This window comes from Cetorhinus maximus, chromosome 13 (assembly GCF_964194155.1).
Source record: "Cetorhinus maximus chromosome 13, sCetMax3.hap1.1, whole genome shotgun sequence".
Classification (NCBI taxonomy): Eukaryota; Metazoa; Chordata; class Chondrichthyes; order Lamniformes; family Cetorhinidae; genus Cetorhinus; species Cetorhinus maximus.
Genome location: NC_135891.1, coordinates 30,653,920 through 30,678,941, shown reverse-complemented (window position 1 = coordinate 30,678,941; position 25,022 = coordinate 30,653,920). Strand labels below are relative to the sequence as shown.

General features: G+C 45.3%; 1 protein-coding gene across 3 annotated transcripts in view; it reads right to left on the bottom strand.

Moving 5' to 3' along the window:
• Positions 1 to 25,022, bottom strand: part of LOC144688520 (sodium/potassium-transporting ATPase subunit beta-1-interacting protein 3-like) — a 298,615-nt gene that overhangs the window by 182,491 nt on the left and 91,102 nt on the right. For 2 of the 3 annotated variants that reach the window (XR_013578426.1, XM_078555200.1), the window contains exon 3: positions 7,045 to 7,125. The exons of the other annotated variant lie outside the window; for it this stretch is intronic. Coding sequence is in view for 1 of the 2 variants with exons in the window: in XM_078555200.1 (XP_078411326.1) it covers positions 7,045 to 7,125 (81 nt within the window). In the remaining variant the exon portion in view is untranslated. The remainder of the gene's footprint in view (positions 1 to 7,044; positions 7,126 to 25,022) is intronic. 3 annotated transcript variants of the gene reach the window in all.

Here is a 25,022-nt window from a genome sequence, read left to right as displayed (position 1 = left end):
TAGCAGCAGAATGAGCCATCGCTGCAGCGCAAAGTGGGCTTGCCCTCTTACATTTGAGGGGAGCTGTCCTCTCTCCCCTGTCCTGTTTGTGTATTGCATAGAACCCTTTGCTGAGTCCATCAGGAAGGATCCAGGCATAAGAGGAGTGACAATCCCAGGCAGTGGAGGCACTCAGGTCAAAGCCTCCCTGTACATGGACGATGTCTCCGTCTTCTGCTCGGATCCGCTGTCGGTGCGCAGACTGATCCACATCTGCGACTAGTTCGAACTGGCCTCGGGAGCCAAGATAAATCGTGGGAAGAGCGAGGCCATGTTCTTCGGGAACTGGGCTGACCGATCCTTTGTCCCCTTCACCGCCAGGGCTGACGGCCTGAAGGTGCTGGGGATATGGTTCAGAGGGACCGGGGCATGCGTTAGAAACTGGCAGGAGCGAGTGTCTATGGTGCAAAGAAAACTGGGCATGTGGGAGCGACGCTCCCTCTCCATTGCGGGTAAGAACCTGTTCATCAGGTGTGAGGCACTCTCGCTGTTGTTGTACGTGGCGCAGGTCTGGCCCATTCCACACTCCTGCGCGATGGCGATCACCCGAGCCATGTTTCGCTTTATCTGGAGGTCGAAAATGGATCGTGTCTGCAGGGACGCGATGTACAAACCTCTAGATAAAGGGGGAAAAAATGTGCCCAACATTGCCCTCATACTGATGGCCACCTTTGTATGCAGCTGTATCAAACTGTGCGTAGACCCTCGGTACACAAACACCAAGTATCACTACGTGCTGACGTGTTACGAAGGATGGGTCTGGCCACGCTGCCGCGGAACGCTCCAAGTAGTTGGACCATGCCATACCACCTGTCCCTCGTGGAAAAATTTATGCAGAGAAACACCTTTGACCACAAGTTGATCAGCCAGTGGTCAGCATGTAACGTCTTAAAGGCCCGGCGGGAAAAGGAGAGGGTGGATCTGTGGGATGGTTCCCCGAGCAGACTGTCAAAGTCATTTGGCAGAACGCCTCATCGCCAGAACTTTCCAACAAGCACCATGACGTAGCTTGGCTGGTGGTGAGAAAGGCCCTCCCCGTCAGATCCTTCCAACACGCCAGGAGTCTCACCCCCTCGGCACGTTGCCCTCGAGGTGGCTGTGGTAGGGACCAGACCGTTGTTCACCTCCTTGTGGATTGTGCCTTTGCAAAGAAGGTCTGGAGAGAGATGCAGTAATTTCTGTCGAGGTTCATCCCGAGCAGTTCTGTGACACAGGACTCTGTGCTCTACGGGCTGTTCCCAGGGACACACACTGAGACAAACATCAACTGCAGCTGGAGGATTATCAGCTCGGTGAAAGACGCTCTTTGGTCTGCTCGAAACTTGTTGGTCTTCCAGCACAAAGAATTGTCCCCGACCGAGTGTTGCAGACTGGCACATTCCAAAGTCCAGGACTACGTGCTGAGGGACGCACTAAAGCTTGGGGCAGCCGCCGCAAAGGCGCAATGGGGAAGGGTCGCTGTCTAAGACCTTTCTGCCACAGCGCACCGAGGGGCTGGGAACTGTTGAGAGCCCCTCGGGCTGTACAGCTCAAAATGAATGTATGCAGTGAATACTAATTGTATTATAATTGTATTGAAGTACCTCAGAGTGCAAAATGATGTATGTTGATAACTCCAATACCATTGTCTGATTGTCTGCATTGACCATATTGAAATGATTGTAATATTCATTGATTGTATTGATGCACCTTGTGATACATGTGTAAAAGTTGAATCTGATTGTACTTTTGTGATGGTGATTTTGAAATGTTTTGGAATGTTCTTCCAGATATTTTTTGAATAAAGTATATTTTTCAAAAATAAAAAACTAGAGGGGAGCACAAATAGAGGTGCATTGAGAGCAGCAGGAAGATTGTCAGTTAGACCTGCAGTTACTAAGGCTGGTGGTGGGTGTCAGGTGAATTTAATATAGTTTAAGAGAAGGGGATTTTTAAACTCAAAGAAGGGATGCGAAGATACAGATTTGCCCACATATTCTGAGTATTATTTAATATTATAATTTAGGTAAGGTGCCAATGATTACTAATCCATTTGAAAAGGGGTCCTCGTTTACCAGCCATAGTACCTTGAGATTTTGGAACCTCATAATATTGGTGGGTTATAGGGGTTCTTTCAGTCAAGGAAAAGATCAGCATAATTCTATCAAGACAGATGCTTTGCTAGAACTGCCAGTAATTACCTCCCCAGTAAGATTTTATCCATTGCTTTAACATCGACCAGATTGTTTCTCTGGGTTGGACTTTGTCAGGATTCAGAAATTGAATATTTGCTGAAATGAACCTATAAAATGCTACTTTAATACAATGCTATAACCTCAGAATTTGTCATCCAATGTACTGTATCCTCTCCACAGACTGGTGAAAAAGATAAATTAAGGATGATATACAAACTTAAAGAGGCCAAAATACCATTCAAAACGGACATAATCAACACTCTGCACTAATTCTCATTAAAATTGGTTGATAAATGTAATTGTGTGAAAGCAATATCTTGAGCAACATTGTTCTGCAGAAATTTTAGAGAAATTCATTTGAAACAAATATCTATATCATCAAGTATACCTCACATTTGCACAACTTGGCAATGGTTATTTTCTCATGTAATTAATCGCCTTATGTTAATTCCCACATGTCAATTCCTAACTGGCTCAGTTGGTAGGCACAGTTGGTAGTGCTCTTATCTTAGCATCCTAAAGATTTGGGTTCAAATCCTAGTCAAGAACTTGAATATATAATTTTCACATTACTGAGAAAATGTTGCATTATCAGAGATGATGTCTTCCAGATAAGATGTTAACCCTACCCAATGGCTCAAGTGGACAGGTCATTCAACTCTATTGTGCTCAGTCAAATATTTTGCTTTGATGATCAACACAGTAACCTGCGCATTAACAGGGTGGGTTGTGTAGGTGGGAGAGGGGGGTGGGCAGGAAACTTGGAAGTTCAGGTTTCCTCACACACTACGTTGTGGAGCTAGCATGCATTTTTCATCATTGCAGGCTTCCCATCCAGAAGTCAGCCCGATTGACAGTCTTGGCTTCTAGTAGAGTGGGAAGGATTTCAGGGCAAATGAATTTCTCTAAAATTTCTGCAGAACAATGTTGCTCAACATATTGCTTTCGCATAAATATATTTATCAACCAATTTTGATGAGAATTAGTGCACAGTGGTGATTATGCAAGAAGAGCGGGTAGGTCTCATCCGCAACCTACAGTTCTGCTCCTCCTGCCCCGCAAGCAATGCTGTAAAGGCACTTATCTTCTCCCCGAAGCTGTCTTTGTCTTCCTTGCGTTGTGGGTTTCCTGAGCCTGGGAAACCCAGTTCCCACCATAAAACAGGTTAAATCAGAGGCTGCCAGCCTCATTAAAAGATTTAAGTTGTTGTTGCGCCGCCTGGGAGTGATTTGGCTGCCATTCCTTGTGTTGACTTTGCTCAAGCAGCAAGTGGGGGAGTTGGAGACAGGTTGGGATTGGAGTTCAGATATTTAAAATGATAACATCTGCCCCGATCCCAACTCACCCATATTTGGCTATTAAAATTCAGCCCAATATGCCTCCTATATCTGCTTGCCTATACTTTGTATATAACCTACGTCGTAGGCTGCACTCGCACTACAAAAGTAGCATCAGTGCAAAGTGGCCTTTCTTCACAGTGACACTAAAGTTCTGGTCTAAAAATGGAGTTAGGATTCAATGTGATTTCTGTAGTAGAGTGATAGCCTCTCTGAGGATGAAATCTCATCCATTTTGCTTCTGAGTCATGTCACATTCCAATTTCAGATTAATATTCCAAAACTAGCAAAGCCATGTCACACTGATTCTTCTGTTGTGATATAAGTGCTCCCACAGTAACTGTGAAATTAGAAATACATTTTATATGACTACCACAGCAATTCTACAACCTCAAAAAGGAAAACACATTACATGAGGAATATCTCTTGTAGTTTAGTGAGGGGCCAAACTAGTGCCAAAATTAGGAGAGCTGTCACACAGACCCATCAAGCAACAGCCTGACATAGTCATATTCATGGAATCATACAGTTGGGAGGGAGTTTCCCTGGGAGTCCTCGACATCGGCTGCGGATCCCGTGAAGTCTCATGGCATCATCAAACATAGGCAAGGAAACCTCCTACTGATTATCATGTACTGCCACCTCCCCCTTGGCTGATGAATCAATACTCCTCCATGTTAAACACCACTTGGAGGAAGCATTGAGGGTGGCAAGGGTGCAGAATGTACTCTGGGACTTCAATGTCCATCACCAAGATTGGCTCGTAGCACCACTACAGACCAAGCTGGCTGAGTTCTAAAGGACATAGCTGCTAGACTGGGTCTGCGGCAGGTAGTGAGGGAACCAACAAGAGGGAAAAACATACTTGACTCATCTTCAGTCCTTGTGGAGATGAAGTCCCATTTTCATATTGCAGATCACCTCCATCATGTTGTGTCACTGTGCTAAATGGGATAGATTTTGAACAGATCTAGCAACTCAAGACTGAACATCCATGAGGTGCTGTGGGCCATCAGCAGCAGCAGAACTGTACTTGAACACAATCTGTAACCTTATGACTCGGCATATCCCCCCACTCTACCATTACCAGCAAGCCAGGGGATTGACCCTGGTTCAATGAAGAGTGCAGGAGGGCATACTAGGAGCAGCACCAGACATACCCAAAAATGAAGTGTCAACCTGGTGAAGCTATAACACAGGACTACTTGCATGCCAAACAGCAGAAGCAGCAAGTGATAGGCAGAGCTAAGTAATTCCAAAACCAATGGATCAGATCTAAGCTCTGCAGTCCTGCCACATCTAGTTGTGAATGGTGGTGGACAATTAAACAACTCACTGGAGGAGGAGGCCCCACAAATATCCCCATCCTGGGGAGCTCAGCAGATCAGTGCGAAAGATAAGGCTGGAGCATTTGCAACAATCTTCAGCTAGAAGTGCCGAGTGGATGATCCATCTCGACCTCCTCCAGAGGTCCCCAGCATCACAGATGCCAGTCTTCAGCCAATTCGATTCACTGTGTATGATATCAAGAAATGGCTGAAAGCACTGGATACTGCAAAGGCTATGGGCCCTGACAATATTCCGGCAATAGTACTGAAGACTTGTGCTCCAGAACTTGCCACACCCCTAGCCAAGCTGTTCCTGTACAGCTACAATACTAGCATCTACCTGGCTACATGGACAATTGCCCAGGTATGTCCTATCCTGTCCAAAACGCAGGACAAACCCAACCCAGCCAATTACCGCCCCATCAGTCTACTCTCCATCATCAGCAAAGTGATGGAAGGAGTCATCAACAGTGCTATCAAGCAGCATTTGCTTAGCAATAACCAGCTCACTGGCATTCAATTTGGGTTCCGCCAGGGCCACTCAGCTTCTGACCTCATTACAGCCTTGGCTCAAACATGGACAAAAGAGCTGAGCTCCAGGGTTAAGGTGAGAGTGACTAATGGCCTTGACATCAAGGCAGCATTTGACCGAGTGTGGCATCAAGGAGCCCTAGCAAAAGTGGAGTCAATGAGAATCAGGGGGAAAATTCCCCACTGGTTGGGAGTCATACCTAGCATAAAGGAAGATGGTTGTGGTTGTTGGATGTCAATCATCTCAGCTCCAGAACATCACTGCAGGAGTTCCTCAAGGTAATGTCCTAGGCCCAACTATCTTCAGCTGCTTTACCAATGACCTTCCTTCCATCATAAGGTCAGAAGTGGGGATGTTCACTGATGGTTATACAATGTTCAGCACATTCACGACTGCTCAGATACTGAAGCAATCCATGTACAAATGCAGCAAGACCTGAACAATATCCAGGCTTGAGCTGACAAGTGGCAAGCAATATTTGTGCCACTCAAGTGCCAAGCAATGACCATCTCCAACAAGAGAGAATCTAACCATGGACCCTTGACATTCAATGGCATCACCACCGCTTAATCCCCCACTATCAACATCCTGGGTAGATATCGCAAATTCAGCAACGCAATCCCCATGATTTTGCATTATAATGGCCAGAAGATTGTGGGAGGTGACATCTGATGGACATAGTTATGTAGCACAAGCACAATATCATAAAATCGCCCATTAGGCGTTAATTTGCACTGACACAATAAGGTTTAAGTACATGATAATTTTTCAATTGCAAAAGTGTACTTTATCACCATTTAGGAATCGTGGCATACACTAGCCTACCTATAATAGCATTTTGTATCAGACTGTGGCTATGTTAGAATGAGAACAGAAAAGCAGGGCTGCCTGATAGCAGAGCACACTGACATATCAATGCATTGGTACAGAGTACTACAATACAGAGCTTTCCTATCAGAACGTCAATAAAACTTGACTTCTTAACTGATTCATAATTTTGGTAATTTTCTGTCTTCATTAAGATAAAGAGTGCTAGGAAATAAGACAGATTATTAATTTAATGCACCCAAGTGTCAGTATCAATAATCATCAGGTCAGATATAGCACAGCTGTTCTCACAATGCACTTTGAAAATACATTTGCCAATCCTATGCTAGTTGCATTTAAAGGCTCAGCAGAATAGTGAATTAGCCCTACAGTGAGTCCAACCAGGATCCTCTTCAAACACGGCCCTTCACTGGGAGGGTATAATCAATGAATGTAGATTTTAATTTCTAAGAGCAGCCTTCCTCCACGAACCCATTTCAATTTCCCAGAAAAGCCATGCTGATGGTTCTCCAAGTGAAATTATCTGAAATTCAAGCTGTGGATAACTATCCACTAAGAACTGGTTTGAGATTGTCCAAGCTCAGTCTGTGGTAGATTCAAACCCAAGCCCAAAGATGAAAGGCCAACATGTTGTGGCAACACACTACATTACTCAGCACCTCCTTGAAATCTACCTTTGAAGTTTACCTTTTGTTACTGTCCATACAACATGATCACTTTATTTGATTCCACAACGTGCTTAAAGTTGTTAATGGGTAGCTACAATCTTCAAACAATACCAGCCTAGGTCAAATTAAACAGCCTACCTTTGAAAGACCTCCTACTTCCAAATAGAAACAGATGATGAATACATTCCAGGTGACCCACAGTGCAGTCCAGACAGCATACTAGAGAAATAAAAGCACAAAGTTTGAGGTTATGTTCACACTCAAATTTATGAATGAACATCGCTAAATAAACTCCTCAATTGCATTTATAGGTGTGAAAATAATGATTATTCAGCTGCACTCAGACATTCAACTATCCTACACTATCTGAAAGATATCAAGATAATTGCAGTGTTAGTACCGCAACATTAAATTGGATTAAAGTCAATACTGATATTGCCCTGCTAGAATGGCAACATGGCTGAAAATTCAATTCAAAAAACTATTATGGAAAACATTACTCTCAATCATTATTAGAGCAATGTCTGCATTTTTATATTTTCATCAATCAAAAGCAGCCAGAAATAGATTTTAATTCCAAATACTCATAATATCACCCAATGATTTACAACTATGTTGCTATCTAGTTTCAAGATGACAGATGAAACACTAATTACTATAAATAGTGTTGTGTTGTCTTTCTGTTGCATAGTTTGTGCACTTTCTTTACACTGTTTCATTATATCTGAAAGCCTGCACAAATTTCTTTGCAGTGAAGCTAATTTTATTGGATAGAAATTATGACCAGTGTTGTTCTGGTCTTCTCTGCGATTATTTTGATAAAAGACTACAAGTTAAAATACAATAGAAAGGAATTTGATTTGAGCATGCATAATGGCACAAAAACGGTGCCAACTGTAACCTCTACCCATATGACTGTAATATGCTCCTTAGTTGAGTCTGGAATAGATGCTAGAGTGTTACACTTGTAAACTAAAATCTCAAAAATAGCGTTACTATGGCTGGTATTAAGGTTTTGTGTTGATTTTAAGAACTGCATAAAACACATTTAAGGTTTTCAATCTCAGCAAAATATGTGGAAAGTAACAAGAAAATCAATGCAATTTTTTGCAGAAACAGTTGGTGCTGAATGGTAAACAAATCAGATTGAAACACTTTCAAAAAAGGATAACTGGTGTTTGTGGATAGTGGTAGGAACTAGGTTAACACATGTATATAGTATCTTTCACATTGTCAGAGCAACCCAAACATTTTGCAACAAATGAGTTACTTTTGAAATGCAGTCACTGATACTTCTTAGTAAACATGGAGGTATAGGTGCATTGCAAGATCCTAAAAAAGCAGTGCGATAGATGTCTAGTTAGTATGTTTTAATGATTTTGGTTAATAAACATTGTTGACCAGGACATTCGGAAAACTCCCTTCCCTTCTTCAAAAATCCCTTGGAGCATTTTGCATCCGGAGCCAGATGAAGAACACTTGGCAGCAAAACCACATGGAGGTGCTCTGCACTTCCACACAACCCTCCTCCAATCCTTTAAACTCCAACATGTAGTAAAGTGAATCAATAAATGTACCTGTAGAATACTTGCACAATGCATTAATAATAAAGCAAAGCATATTACAATGTATTAGACATAAATAAACCTGACCCAAAACTTGTTCTCTATTTTTTCTGTATTATGGTGAATTTTACCACGGGTTCCCAATTTGACTGAGGCCCCTGGACACAGGACTTGTAGAGCAGAGTGATAATCCCCATCTAACTGCTTTACTTATTTTCCACTTCAGTTCTGATTTGCTGTTGTTTTGCTTTGACCCGATCAGTGAAAAATAATGGGAAAAGTGTGATAGCAGAAGTATGATGAAGAGCATGTGGTTGGACAATATTAGAGAAGTAAATGTGACATTTATAGGAAGTCTTTATTATAGGTATGTTTATTTTCCTTGAAATTATGTTTTCTATAATCACAAAATGCTTGTATCGTTATCTTGTGATATACAGTAGCCTACCTTTGTTTTTACACTCCAATCACCTACATTGGAGAATTCAGTGATTCATTTTTTTTTATTTTGGAAGATACCTCAAGTCCATTCAATATAAACCAATATTTATACCAACAGAAATATCTGATTATGATTCTTTTTTTCACTATGGTGCATTAACCATAAATATAAAACACACAGTCAATTTTAGTTTGTTGAAAAGCGATAGATGAATATGTGTAAAACCAAGCAAGTTAACTCCTTTGAACAGTTTGTTTCTTAGCATTGAGTTCTTCATTAGAAAAGCAAGCAAACTGTGCATACTCTTTGCTTAAATCAGATAAAATTTTAACATTATTCAATGGGTCTAATAATTCAAGATTCAGCATGGAACAGAGAATAAAAGACTATTGACCAACGTCCCAAATAAACACATATCGAAAGAAGTTTAGACTTATAGCAGAGTTTATTAAAATCCTTTATTTTAAGGTAATGAAATGATTTGTCCTGTATATTTATCAAGGTAATTAACCTGTGTGCTGCTTTATGGGTAACAAGCATAATTCAACTTAATTTTCCTCATATCATGACACATTACCTGCATGACAGTATTATAAATCTTTAATGACATTATTTCTAAAAAGGCAGTCTTTAAAAAATAATAAAACTGGAACTTAAAATGGCTTCTCAGTTTTTGTGGATTAAACAATCTTATCTCTCAAGAGAACAAAGATACCTTTTCTGATATTGAGTCACTGTGGTTTCAGCCAGGAGTTAAACAAAATTCTATCGACACCTTCATTGCAAAAATGTAAATTACCTTGTCAAATCTAAAGGCTTTGGCTACCTAAAAACACAAGTGGGAGAAGACTCCAGACTGTTAACTAAATTACCACAATTCCTTATTTGGGTCCATGATTTGACACTGATGTGAGGTCCCATGATACAGTGACCATCTTGGCTCCCTGCTAAAGATACAGCAGAAAATTCAAACTGTTTTTCAAAGACATCTTCAAAGAGTGTGAGAAATAATTACTGTTTTACCTTAAGCTGTATCTAGTTTTTGTGTTTTTGATAGTATGGGTGAGTCATGTGAGTGAGATGTCATGTTTCTGTTAACCTCCGGGGGAAAGAGTGTGAGAAATAAACTAACCTTCTTCCTTTCAAAAATACTAAAGCCTGCTGCTGTGTTATTTAAATTGACTCAATTATTCCAAGGGTAAGAAAATATACACACCCACATACAAATATATTTGATCACTGGCAATAAAAGGTAACAGCTTAAAATTGTCTGTGAGGCTCAGTACCACGATCATATGAATACCACAATATTTTCTCTATCTTAATGAAAGAAAAACATATGTTGTGGATTTGTATAATTCTCTAACCATATTTAACGCTTCTCAACATTAACAATTTCTAACTCCGTTGGAAAGCTTAGCATTTGTTCAGCTCAGTCACTGAATTATAAAGTTGTTGGTTCAACTGTGGAGCTAAGCACAAAATCTAGGCTAACACTGGATTGTGAGAGGTGCTATCCTTCAGATTCAATGTTAAACCAAGTTTACAGTCAGTTGGATATTAAAAAATCCCATGGAACTATATATAGATAAGCAGAGGGCATCTATTGCTGTCCTGGCCAACATTCCTCCCTCAATCAACACCACCCAGAAAAAAAAAGTATTAAGCTGACAATTTGCCTCATTTGTTGATTGTGGGATATTGCTGCACACAACTGGTTACCATGTGTGTCCCCGGAACACTCTCTGCCCTTCAAATATAATTCATTGGTTGTGAAGTAGTTTCAAATGTCACAAGGGTGTGATAGCACCATCATTCAGAAAATTATACCATAGGGGCTACTTAACTGAGAATTCATTTTTTTACAGGATGTTATTGTGCACAGGCCTTGTGTGTCAGAAAGTGTGTAGATTTTTTGTATAATGATAGAAATCCATCACTCAGTTTGTCATTTTCTTATCTTTTGTGACTCCCTGTTCATTCTAGCGAAACAGCATACACTGACACTCATGCACAATGCTGTCATTGATTTAAGTGTATGTTATTTGTGGGAAGTACAACCAAAGCAGATGTACATACCTATTTCACCTTGAAGCCACACTTGCCATCTTATTTGCCATGAAACCATTAGTTTATGACAATCTTTAGTGTTTGCGTTTGATATTTTCATTAGTTTGAAATGTTTGTATACCTAGTTGATAACATAGGGGAAGGTAGCAACCATCAATTATTTGAGGCCCACTAAAAGGCACCTTAAGCTATTCACTTTGAGGCTCAAACTCAACACCTGCCGCAATTTTCCATTCTGGAAAATAAGTCCAGTGGCGGGCAGCAAAGTCGGTGTGATTCCTGCTGGATGGCGGGACAGCTGAACACGTGTGATCTTCTGCTTTTCAGCTCATTAATTATGTATCCGTGGGGAGCTTGGAGAATTTCATGGTGGGGCAAGAGAATCACCGTTACCTCATGGGGTCAAAGGTCCTAGTGCCATATTTAAACAGCACCTGGACAGACCTTCATTCACTTCAGGCCAGGTGGTGTGTTTCACAGGGAATCGATGGTTCTGAAGAAAACAAAACCGTCTGAACCATGGTTCAGTTAAGCCTCGCTGGGGATTGTCCTCCATGGTGTCCAGAAAAGGAGGGAAGTCCTCTTTCCTCAGGATGGGAGGAGGTCCTGTCACCTGACCACACCAGCCTGGGAGGTAGTCGCCAGGGAGGTCAGCGTCTGTGGCAAAAAAGGACCACCCTGCAGTGCTGCAAAAGGATGAATGATCTGCTCCGCTTCACCAGGGTAAGAGAAACTTCTACTCACTCCAAATTCATACACTCATCAGGCAGCCTAAGGGTTAGAGTCCACAGGGATGTCACACACTACTCCCTTACTGGGGAGGGCTCTGCAGACATAATAAGCATGCAAGCTTCTAAACTGTTCTTCCATCCATAGTGTTCACAGTCAATCCATCTGTCCTTATGCAGGCAAGATCACCCATAACAAAAAGGGGAGAGCCAAGTCCAGCAGAGGAACCCCAAAGTTGAGGACCCTCTTACCATTTCAGGAACAGGCTGGGAAAGATAGGGATTGTTCCTGCAGGGAATGTGAGATCGGTCTCCCCCAACAAGCCAGTGAGGGTGCAAACAAAATAAATCAGCAACATGTGGACAATGACTGTGAGTGATCTTCAACATATGAGCCTGTCTCTCTTTTCAGTTCTCTGTATTCCAGGTACCGGCAAGAAAAGGGGGGCAAGGGGCGGGACATCCTTGACAGAGGACTCAGCCCTAGCCTTCAGACCATCTCGGCGGAGGAAGCAGACCTACCTTCAGATGAAGATCCGTCACTGCATTCACCTGCACCCTCCACCCGCACAGATACACGCACCTCAGTGAGACCTAGTTCTAGAGTAGGCTAGGGTTCACAATCTGGTGATCACCTTACTGACATGGGTCCACAGTTGGCGGAGGCAGTGGCAGCTGTAGTCTTTGACACTCGGAGGTCTGCTAAGACCGAGTCTGATGACAAGCCTCTGGAATCAGCCCTAAGAGAAATGTTGGAGATGCAGAGACAGGCAGGGGAACACCAGGCAGAGTTGTCAGAGGCCGTCAGCAGACTGGAACAAAGGATGGAGGAGTCCGTCCATGTTCTGTCTGATGTTGTGGCTCCAGCATGCAAGAGCATTGAAGTCTCCATCAGAATGGTAGCAGCCACCTTGGAGACCCAGGTTCAGAAGTTTCTGCCGGATTTGTGCTCAGACCTGCACACCATCACTCTAGCCATGGCTGCATTCCAGCGGTGACTAGGTGAGAGGGGGACAGGGCATCTTAACCTCCCTTCAAGTGCCCCTTCTCCTCAAAGACTCAGGGAGGAATCAGGCACCCAAGGGAAGAAGGAGCACCAGCCAGACAACCTGGGGGCGCTCCAACTCCCCTCTGCCAGCGACCCCATCAACTCCAGCAGATCAGGCCAACGAGGGTGCATCTACCCTGGAACAGAAGAATCTTAGCAGGCCGGGGCCCTCCAGGGTTCAAGCCAACAGAGGACGCCCGCTGAAGTCATCTCAGACAACAGGGCATTGCAGTCAGAAGACTGTCTCTACCTCTGCTGCGGATGTCTGGGCTGCACCTAGACATAGCGATAAGGTTCAAAAAATTAAGAAGTATTAAACGCACACTGGTGGCATGGGTGTTGACTCATTTTGTATACTTTTCAATTCTGTAAATGCATGTTGCATTAATCCACCTCCAAGTCTCATGGATTCAATAGCAATTCAATGTGATTCAATGTCCTGTGTTCATTCAAGGGTCAAACATGTACCCCCTCAAAGAACTCCCATTTGGGCCTTCAGATTCATGAATTCTCAAACAATCTCACACAGTGAGTAGCTTTTACTTCCACATCTGCAGCATCAGGAAATGCATGTGATATGTGACAATGATGGCTGGCCAATACTCTGACACCCTTAAATCTCAGGAAGACATTATTTGGGCTCAGAATTGCTCAAGGTTAGTGATTATCCTGCTGCTGTCGCACTGTCTGTTGTTTGTGGATGGCAAAAGTATTTGTCGCCATAACATTATAATTGTTTCTCCAATGTGTACTTTTCAATGGCATTTACTTTATGGGAGTGAGTATTTGGAAAAAGTAGTATCAAACGTCAAACACCATACACTTCTATGCCTCCCTGCAGCTTGTCCTTGTCTCCACATTTAAGGCTGAACGACATTCCATGCTTAGTTCTCCCCGATGCTGAATTAGGGAAGTGAGGATCAACGGGGAAAATTACAAACGTCTGCAAGAGGGATATGAGTGTGCGATGTCAGAGCTGTGTGCTCATCTTGATGAATCTGTCTAATTACCTGTGAGGATCTTATATTGCTCCTGGATGGCTGCTTAGCGGTGCTTTACATGACCCTTGTGTAAAGGCACAGCACACAACTCGATCTGGAATTCACTGCATGACAGTGCTCTCATTGTCTTAGGGTATATAGAAAGAATTGGCCTTTGTAGCTAGACAATGTCAAGGACTGTCATACTTTGAAAGCGATGCTTTTGCAAATCTCCTAGGTCCTCAGCAGGGTCTATGAAGGGAAGAAGTTGTCATTGACTGTTGTGTCAACACCGCTGGGCTACATTTCTTCCTAATACAAAGGTCATCCAGAACAGAAACTTGTCAGCCTCCTAATGATTGCTGGGTCCTGAGTGTTTGTAACTAATCAAACCCCATTGTCCTGGTAAGGCGCACTCTGTGAGGACAATGCAAACAAACCTCACAGCTTTGGGTGCATGATGTAGAATTACAGGTCATTGAATCCTGATGTGCAAAGGGTGATTGGGGGTCAGTTGCAAGATGATGCCTCTGCATTATGTGTTCATGAGAACTGGCAATGGGAGAAAAAGAGTTCCCCGGATTCTGCTCCCTCTTAAGATGTCCAAGCGCAAACCATTGAAGGATTTTCTTTTTTTGTGTTTGGGCCACCTTACTAAGTTGGTGTCATACAGACATGAGTGTATCCATGTGTGAATTGGCTTTTCATTCGCATGAAAGCTGCTATGTCCACTGATGCCATAGTAGGAATGACTGTACTATGTGGAATTGCATAAGGACATGTGCTAATGGAGTGCTAATCACATACTGCAGCAGCCACATATTGCCAAGACTACTATGCCTTCCAAGGATGACCCCATCATTAGGGCAGAAGGTGGCTAATGCTGCTTCTGTGATCATTGTGAGACTTCTGACTTTTCCTGAGATGTTCACACTGAGAATGAAGGTGTTATTGTGTCCCCCTGCATCGAAGGCTGAGGAGAACTTTGTATGTGAAAATTTGTCAGCATCTTATTCCTTCTGGAATCTTGTAGCTATGAGGTTGTCACGGGCACGTCTGCCTCATCATGCCCATACTATGGCATCCTCATGTGGCTCATCTGAATCCTCGCCCTCTTCAGAATCATCTCCTTCAACATCCTTCTCATCCAAGGAGTCGTCTAGCTCCTCAATGTCTCCATCTGGCAATACATCCCCCTTAACAGCACAAGATTGTGCAGGGCGCTGCAAACAATGATGAAGCGGGACACTCTCTGTGCTGAGTATTGGAGAGTCCCGGCTGACCGGTCCAAACATTGGAAATGCATCTTCAGGAGAACAATAGTTTGCTCTATTAAGGATCTTGGGTAGAATGTCCTGCATTGTATTTCTCCTCAGATGCACTCTGTGGCTGACGAACAGGCGTCATTAGCCAAGTCTTCTGGGCGTACCCCTTATCACCGAGGAGCCAACCCTCTAAGCACCAAGATCCCTCAAAGATCTGTGGCACCTGTGAGAGACTCAAGAGCTGTGACAGCTCCCTGGGTACCTCGCACAAACATGCTGTAACTGCTTTCTGTGATCACAAATTAGCTGGACATTCAGAAAGTCAAATCCTTTTCTATTAATGAATCTCTCAGGATGCTGCCAGGGAGCTCCCAAGGCCACATCTGTGCAGTCGATGGCGCCCTGGACTTGTGGGAACTTGAGATTGCAGCAAATCCCACAGCTCTGGCAGCCTGGCTTGCATCATCCATGGGGAACTGCACGTAATGTGAGCTTTATTGAAAAGAGCATCCTTTTAAGGTAACCTCCCTATGCATTTATGTGTTGCCAACTGTGAGATTCCACAACGGTCCCCAGTGGAGCCCTGGAAGGACCCGCTGGCAAAAAAGTGTTGGTTACCATAAAAGCAACCAACATTGGATGCCCTGCAAGTCCGTGAGGCATGAGTTCCTCATGAAGAGTGTGAGCTACCACATCCCAAAACAAGCAAAGGTGCCTGCAACAATGTCTCCCACTCATCTCCATGTATGAGCTCCGTCTTCTGTAGGCCCTTGGTTGCACCAAACATCTTTGTGGGTTTTGCCCCTCCTCAGGAGCACCTGGAACTTGGTGTGGCTCCGCTGGCTCTTGTTTCTCAGGGCAATGGTCTTCCAGGAGCTGTGCCAATCGTTGACAGGTTTTCTTCTCCTCATTCTAATCATAGCTATCAACAAGGCAGCCTGCATTCTCCACTCCTCCTTGTATCCATGAACAGATACAATTGAACAATCAATGGTACTTCCCCTTGAATGGTCTCCCTCCATCTCCAAGGCAGGAATCCAGTCTCAAGCCCTTGACCTGTCGTTAGTCTGTACATGGCATCCCCAGGCCACCCCTTGCAGGATGATAGTATCCTAGAGGTAGATAGGTGGCTGAGCATCCCCCTCAGACGTGAATCTGCATTCACAGTGAGGGTCTTCATTAGGCTCAATAGGCCCATATGCTATAAACCTCAGTCAGGTTATTGTCAGCTCGCCTCCAGTAGGCTGGGCAATAATTATCGATACCCAATACTTGCACATATGTCATGCCTGTAAACATGGTGCCTTGTATGCCATGACCAGTACACTGGGAACATTGAGGCTTGTAGGGCCCATTTAGTTTCTGTGCAGCAGCCGGGTCCCTTGAATGTTTGACCCTACATCCCTTATCACATGCCTCTGTGAGGATTTGGTGACCATTAAGACCAACTGCACCGCAGCACCTAAACTTAATGAATTATCGCTTGAATGCACACCGTTAGTAGAGGAGCAAAGCTCGTTCATTGTACATTAGACCCTCAAGTTCGGTACTCCGCTGAGTCATGCTTTCCATGCTTTGAGCAAGAAATTAATTGGGTGCCCCTTTAGTCAGTCCAAAATTGTTGTGCTGAGCTCCTCCCACATGCCAAGACCTTTCCCCTGTCAATATTTTCAAGCTTGTTTTTCCGACTGCGTCATTCACCAGTGATTGCGAACATGGTGCTCATCACTTATGTAAGTGGGACCAGCTTCCAACCTCCCTCCATCATCTACCATGTCTCCCATCCTCCTCCATAGTCACCGCCTCCTAATTCCCATTCCTCCTGTCACTATCCAGCCTCCACGTTACCCTTGACCCCCATCATTATACATGTCGATATTCCTGTTCTTCCAAACCCTTCAATGTTGATGCGAGGGCACACAACTTTGTGCATTTCACCGGGGACCAGGAGAGCCAGGGTGCAGAGCAATTGGGTTTGCCCAGATCTCAGGTTTCCCACAGGTGGAGGGCGCCATCCGCTGCACTCACATGGTGCTCAGATCTCTGTCACTACACGAGGTGAACTATGTCAACTGCAAGGGATTCCATTCACTGAATGTTAGCTGGTGAAAGACCACCATAAACACATCCTGCAGTTCTGTGCACAGTTTCGAGGGAGTGTGAAGGACTCCTACATTCTCAGTCGGTCTCTGATCCCTGACGTGTTCCAGGGTCCACAGAGGCTGCAGGGATGCCTCCTCGGGTACAAGGGCTACCCACAGAGGACATGGCTGATGACGCCCGTGCAGTGGCCTCAGACTGCAGCAGAGAGAAGGTATAATGAGACTCCTGCTGCAACCCGGCAGAGCAAAAAATCGGGAGACTGAAAATGAGGTTCCAATGCCAGGACCGGTCTGGTGGAGCTCTACGATATAGTCCACAGAGGGTCTCATGCATTGTCGTCACTTGCTGTGTCTTTTACAACCTGGTGCTGCAACGGGGAGAGGAGCTGGCTGAGAAGGAGATGAAGAAGCTAGAGGTCTCCTCCAATGAGGAGGACATCGACGATGATGAGGGTGAGGAGGTCCTCTAATGTGATCATAACGGCGATGAGGCCCTCGCACTGGCTAGGTGAGGCAGGTGTGCTGGGGAAGCCTTCATAGCTGCTAGATTTGTGGAGGATTATCTCGACATGCAGTGAGGAGACACCATAGATCCTCATATTGCATCTATGAATGTTTGACTCCAGTCTGATTTACGGCAGCGCACATGCCCTCTAAGAACGCTCCTGTCATGGAGAGGTGGTGGAGGCCCTAATAGTCACTCGGTTGCAGGAGGATGAAAATCTATGGATACTCCATAGATTTTCACAGCCTCAGAGAATGTCTGGCTGTGGGCAGCTCGCTTGGACTCTGTGATCAGGGTCATATCGTAGAGATGCAGTCATGAAACTTTAAAAGCATCTGATCCTATGTCCGCCTTCAACACCTGAGCCCTTCAGGAGCACAGCATCACTGGTCACAGATGCTGAAGAGATGAGGGCCAGCCCCACCTTAAAGGCGCTGAGAGCACACAGAGAATGACGGAACTCTGACACCAGCCTACGACATCCTGGCAGCAATGACCAAGGTGCAGGCATCAGTAATGTGTCCAGGGAGCAAAAACAAAAATTGCTGGAAAAACTCAGCAGGTCTGACAGCATCTGTGGAGAGGAAGACAGAGTTAACGTTTCAAGTCCGTATGACTCTTCATCAGAACTAAAGAGGAATAGAAATGTGGTGAAATATATCTTTGTTTTTGTTTCAGATTTCCAGCATCCGCAGTATTTTGCTTTTATCTATGTGTCCAGAGTGTGGGGCTGGACCATCACTTTGGTCTGAAGGCTGTACAAAGCACAGGGAAGAGGCCCTGGACTGAGATACCTGCCTTTATCTTGTGCAGAAAGGTTTCACATTTGAGTGACATGAACACTGCCCATCAGAACAAGCAGCGATACATTCTTGGGAGTTTATTGACAATAGCGAACATTATGTACAAGAGATTAACACCCGTGCTAAGGCTGTGCAACTACATTTCAATTTTCCTAACCCTGCTGCTACATCTTGGTTCTCCCTGGACATCCACAGCGGAGGTGGAGGCTGCCTGCTGACTGCTGTGCCCTGTCTGTGATGACCTTGATGGGCGTATTCTGGAGGGCCAAGACCTGGAGGGCCCTGGCCTGCTTTCTGGGACCTGCTGTGTGGCAGTGGCACCCTTTTCGAGCTGTGGAGCTGGAGCTGCTGGGGTCACAAAGAGGGGATTCTGATGGGCTGGGCACTCCCAGAGTCATCTGGGTGGATAGCCCTGGGATGTGCAACTGCTGATCCTCCTCCCTCTGGGTGCCCGAGGGCTCCTGCTGACTCCTTGAGAAGGGGTGGCTGGAGTGAGATTGAGCTGCCCTGCACCCCTCTCACGTACGCACTGTTAGAGGCCAACTATGGCATCAGCAACGGAGTTCAGCCCACTCAGCAGTGCAGGAACGACATCCTGGACCAAGGTCTTGATGGCAGCCGCCATCCTACCGATGTTGACCTCGGTGCTTTGGCAAGCCAGTGTTATCACCTGAGTGAAGGTGGACGGACTTCTCCATTGTGCCTTGCAATCTGAGGGGTGCAGCAGACGTTACTTCCTGATGTTCCCGAGCTTGCCTTTGCAGCTCCAGCAACTGTGACATGACCGAGTCCAGAGGCTCATCATCTGACTGGGACTCAGCAAATTTCTGGCCTCCAGCAGTCCTGCAAGTGCGAGACACCTGGGAAGTCCCTGCTGCTGCCTGCTGTGGATCAGACAGTGCGATGTGCTCACCAGATTGTGATCCCAGGGCTATTCTAAAGCTAGGTCCCACTGAGGTGTGTGTCTCTGTGCTGGTGGAGGGTGTGGGTGAGCGCTATGACGGGACTTCAGGGAGGGTGCCTCCAGATTCCTCTTCAGAGGTTTCTTCGGGGCTTGATTGGAGGCTCTGGGGCGTGGACTCTGTCGGCAGTTTGGCAGATGTGCCTGCGAAAGCCAGGAGAAATAATTAGTGCATGGCAGAGGCCTGTGAAACAGGACACATCAGTCACAGCTTGGTCGTCTGATGGATGTTGCACTGCTGGATCCTTACTTGGTCGAGCAGCGCCAACCTCACCGTAGCACAGGACCGGTCCAGATCCTCGCCAGCCAGCTGGATGGCTCTGTTTTCAAAGCCCATGAGGACTTTGATCTCAGGCATTCCTCCACTGGTCTGCGACCTCTCTCCTTGTTGTGTGCCAGCTTGTCTTGCATGAATAGAGTTGGAGAGAGTGTAAGCAGGATACCTGCCAAGCCAGATGATAAATATGCCTGGCCTGTGTGGGTGGTGAGTGGTCCCATGGACGGGATGAGGACAATGAAGGTGTGTGACACAGTAAATGGTGATGTTCCTTGAACTGGCAGTGAGCGAGCGCCCTGTGGATGTGCGATGGGTTTGTGAGTTGGGTGATGAGAAGAGTGACTTACCCTGGAGGAATGGAGGAGATCATTCATCCTCTTGCAGTACTGGGTGGCTGTCCTCCTTTGCAGGATATTGGCGCTGACCACCACCTCCCAAGCCAGATTGGTGATGTGGCTGCCCATCCTGCGGCCAGAGCGGGGGGTAGAGGACATCACAGCAGGCCTACACTGTATCCAAAAGGTGCTCGGGGGAATGCGTCATTGAACCGGCCAGGGGGGTGGTGGGGGGGGTGGGGTGTGCAGTCTTTGTGCCTTCAGGGCCATCCGGCCTTCTGTGTAGCAGTCACGGGCTGGAAGCACTGAGGTGTGCGCATGACTACACTTTAAATATGTTGCTCGGTGCAATGAAGCAGCGAGATGATAGCTTGGTAGGCGAATGGGAGCCTACCCGGCATAGAAACAGTGTGTTTCCTGGGAATGCATAACTAATGCGGCAGGTTTGGGATGATGCGGCGTGAAAAGCCGTCATTGTGGCCAGCAGATGAAATGTCGTTTTACCATCTCGCTACTGCACTTAGTGCAAATCTGGGACGATTCCACTCATTGTTATTTCCTTTTCCTTGCTGAATTGCATTCTTACTAAGTACGTACTGTGAAATCTAACTCGCATCTTTGACTGTAGCAGGAGAACCTGGTAATTCTACTTACCTAGAATAAATTTCAGCACAAAGCACTTTCTCCTCTGTGGTGCAACATCACAAGACATCAATAAAGGGATAGAGTGTGCACTCCACTGTTAATCCAACTGGAAGAGTGTAGCATTTGAGTGCCAACAATTTTCTGATGTGCTCCCACTGGGTGATGTGATGTACTAGGTCAGGCTTGCCCAACCTTTTCGCGCTGGGGGGGCCACATTTCAAAACAGAAGGATAAGCTTCGGCACAAAATAAAGAAGAATTTCAAAATAAAACTGAAGTATGAAAAGAAACAACCAGCTGAGCAAAAAAAAAGAGTAATAATATGATGCGTGTGTGTGGCTCTCTCGCACTCTCTCTCTCGCACCCTCTCTCTCTCTCGTGCTCTCTCTCATGTGTGCTCTCTCTCACGCTCTCACTCTCTCTCTTGCGCTCTCTCTCTCTCTCTTGCGCTCTCTCTCTCACGCTCTCTCTCGCGCTCGCTTTCTCTCACGCTCCCTCTCTCTCTCTCGCTCGCACTCCCTCTCTCTCTCTCTCTTGCGCTCTCTCTCTCACGCTCTCTCTCTCGCGCTCGCTTTCTCTCACGCTCCCTCTCTCTCTCGTTCGCACTCTCTCTCTCTCGCTTACGCTCTCTCTCTCTCTCATGCTCTCTCTCTCGCGCTCTCTCTGTTGCCAGCCACTCACTTTCTCAGACGCCATTGGGCAATGTGCCTGCTGCCTCGTGTTCCACCTCAGCCCACCTGGGGACCACTCTGGATGCCTGGGCCTTGCTCCCCAGCATATCTGCTCCCTGGGCCCAGCGCTGGCTGTCTCATGCTCTGCTCCCCAGTACCTCTGCTCCCTCATCCATGCTCTCCGGAATGTCTGCTTCCTTATCCACACTCCCCAGTATCTCCACTCCTTTGTCCAGCACCCCTGCTCCCCGGGCCCCGAACTCACCACTCATGGTGTTCGCTGCTCCTCCACAAATCAGTTTGTCTCTCTCTCCCACATTTGCTGCTGATAGACTCACTAGTGATTGGACCATAAGGTGTAGCAGCAGAAATAGGCCATTTGGCCCACAGAGTCTGCTCTGCCACTCAATTAAATCATGGCTGATCTGAAAATCCTCAACTCCACTTTCCTGCCTTTTCCCCATAACCCTTGACTGCCTTACTGATTGAAAATCTGTCTATTTCTGCCTTGAATATACTTAACGACTCAGCCTCTACAGCCCTCTGCGGTAAAGAATTCCACAGATTCACTACCCTCAGAGGAAATGCCTCCTCATCTCTGTCTTAAACGAGTGACCCCTCACTCTGAGATTATGCCCTCTGGTCCTAGACTCTCCCACAAAGGGAAATAACCTCTCAAGCCTCCTAATAATCTTATATGTTTCAATACTCTCATGACCTCTCATTCGTCTAAACTCCAATGAGTACAGGCCCAACCTACTCAACCTCCCCTCATAAGAAAATCCCTCTATACCTGGGATCAACCTAGTGAACCTCCTCTGGACAGCCTCTAATGCCAGTATACCTTTGCTTAGATAAGGGGACCAAAGCTGTTCACAGTATTCTAGGTGTGGTCTAACTAGTGCCTTGTATAGTTTTAGCAAGACTTCCCTATTTTCATACTCCATTCCCTTTGAAATAAAGGCCAGCATTCCATTTACCTTCCCTATTATCTCCATGCCCAGAATCTTCCATTCAAACGTACCTGTTTGACCAGCATTTTGAAAACTTGCTCTGAGGGCCGCATAGTGGGGCTCCGCGGGCCATACGTTGGACAACCCTGAACTAGGAGTTCATTATCACGTCTGAGATTAGGAGTGTTCAGCTTTGGGAATTCCATTTTAACTTGGATAGAATAACCTTGCATGACAATTCATCAGAATTCCATAGAATTACACAGAATTACATAGAATATGCATCACAAACAATCCTCGCAGCCCAACCAGTCCGTGATGGCATTTGTGCTCCACTCGACTCTCCGCCCATCCTTCCTCATCTAACTCTATCAGCATAATCCCTCTATTCTCTTCTCCCTCATATGTTTAGCTGCCCTCCCATTAAATGCCATTTGCTTCCACTACACCATATTGTAGGGAGTTCTATATATTCACCACTCTCTGGGCAAAGAAGTTTCTTTTGAATTCCCTATTAGGTTTCTTGGTCACTACAGATGTCCTCTAGCTTTGCTCTTCCCCACAAGTGGAAACACAGGGTAGATTATTGTGAAGGAGATGAGAATGTGTAGTCGAGAAACTTCCTTTAAAAGGGCCCCACCCATCATATTTTGGTGTCGAGGAGGAATCAGGCCCGGCACCTCTGGAGATATTCAGATGCAACCACGGAGGCCTGCTCGTTAGAAGGCCTACCTCAGTTCTCTGGGAGTTCGGCCCAGTTGTATTAAAGGCTGTTAGGCACTCTGAGCTCACCCACTCTCCCATATACCCCCATATCCCCCAAGCCCTTTCTTTGCCCTGTCATATATGCCATGTCATCTCCATGACTCCCCTTCCTATCCATATCTCCATGTCCCTCCAAGCCCCCTTATATTCTTTATGCCTTCTCTATACCCCCGTGCCGCCCCTACATGCCCAATGTTCTCCCCATGCCCACCCTCCCCCCCCCTCCCATGTCCTTCATAGCCATTCGCCCAGTACGCCCTATGGGTCAACCGCAACAGCCATGTGTACATGGAAAAATTAACTTCCCACAATCTAATAGAGCTCTCAAACAAAAACAAAAATAGTTGGAAAAACTCAGCAGGTCTGACAGCATCTGCAGAGAGGAACACAGTTGACGTTTCGAGTCCGTATGACTCTTTATCAGAACTAAGGAAATAGAGAAATGAGGTGAAATATAAGCTGGTAGAGGGGGGTGAGACAGATAGAGCTGGATAGAGGGCCAGTGATAGGTGGAGGCAAAGAAGAGATTGCCAGAGATGTCATAGACAAAAGAACAAAGGGGTGTTGATGGTGGTGATATTATCTAAGGAATGTGCTAATGGGGACATTAAGGGTAGCAAGCAGGACAAGCAAGTGGCAGATGGCCCTAGTGGGGGTGGCGTGGGGGGAAGGGATCGAAATGAGCTAAAAGGTGGAGATAAAACAATAGATCGAAATAAATTTAAAAATAGGTGGGAAAAGAAAATTATATATTTTTTAAATTATAAATTATTGGAAAAAGGGGGATCGGAAAGGGGGTGTGGGTGGAAGAGGAAGTTCATGATCTGAAGCTGTTGCACTCAGTATTAAGTCCGGAAGGCTGTAAAGTGCCTAGTCGGGTGAAGATGAAGAGTCATACGGATTCAAAGCGTCAACTGTGTTCCTCTCCGCAGATGCTGTCAGACCTGCTGAGTTTTTCCAGCTATTTTTGTTTTTGTTTCAGATTTCCAGCATCCTCAGTATTTTGCTTTTATCTAATAGAGCTCTCACTCAGACACACTTGATAATGAAAAAAGTCTTATTCATAAAACACATCCAAAAAGTTAAATCCCATCAAGTGGTTAATCTGTTGTAAAAACAAACAAACATCGCTTTCATTAACCACATCAAAGACACATAATCCTTTAATAACCTCTTAAAGCTGTCAATCAAAATGTGAACTGCGACTCCTACTGAGATAAGTGATCTGGAATTTTTGAAACTCAGCAAAGCATTCATTACCTCAGCTGTAATAACAACCCTTGGAAACGTAAACAATGAAGTCCATTGAAACTGAAAACCAGGTGGCCTTTTTTCAGATGTCCTGTCAATCAAAGCAGTGCAAGAGCAGGCGGGGTTTTTTTTGCTCTAAGTGATAGGTGATGAAGGTCTTTTTTTCATTTTAAAAGGACTGTGGTCATTTAAATCACTTCAGATCATTAGGCTCGATAGCTCAAGCAATGTTTTCTTCAGTTTTGAAAGCATGAGAGCACTTATCCCAATAGGAAAATGGACCCAAAGGAAAAAGGACTCTAACGCATCTCAACATTTAATGCAAATATTATGGTCACCTTACCTTTGCAGGGCTGAGCCCTATAATCAATCACTGCAGTGAAAACACATCAAACTTACAATACAGCATCTAACTAATGAAACTGAAAGAATATTGTTTTCTATTTCAAAGCCTGTCAGTAGGAGCTTACGATTTTTTTTTGGTTCCCCACTTGGGACTGTGTTCTCCTGTGGTTTACACCTCCTCTGAAAAGCTGTGAATTACATCAACTTACTGAAGGGGCTGGACTCCATTAAAATTGCACTGGGTCGGGTGGGGGGGGAGCGGTGGGGATGCCCTGCAATGGAGCCAGCAGAGGCAGCTGGCGGGCTATCTGCACCCATATCTCGCACCAGTGAAAATTGCCGGAAACTACAATGGGGGTGGAAATCCCAGAATCGGGTCCTTCCTATTTTTGAAGGCCTCCCAAGT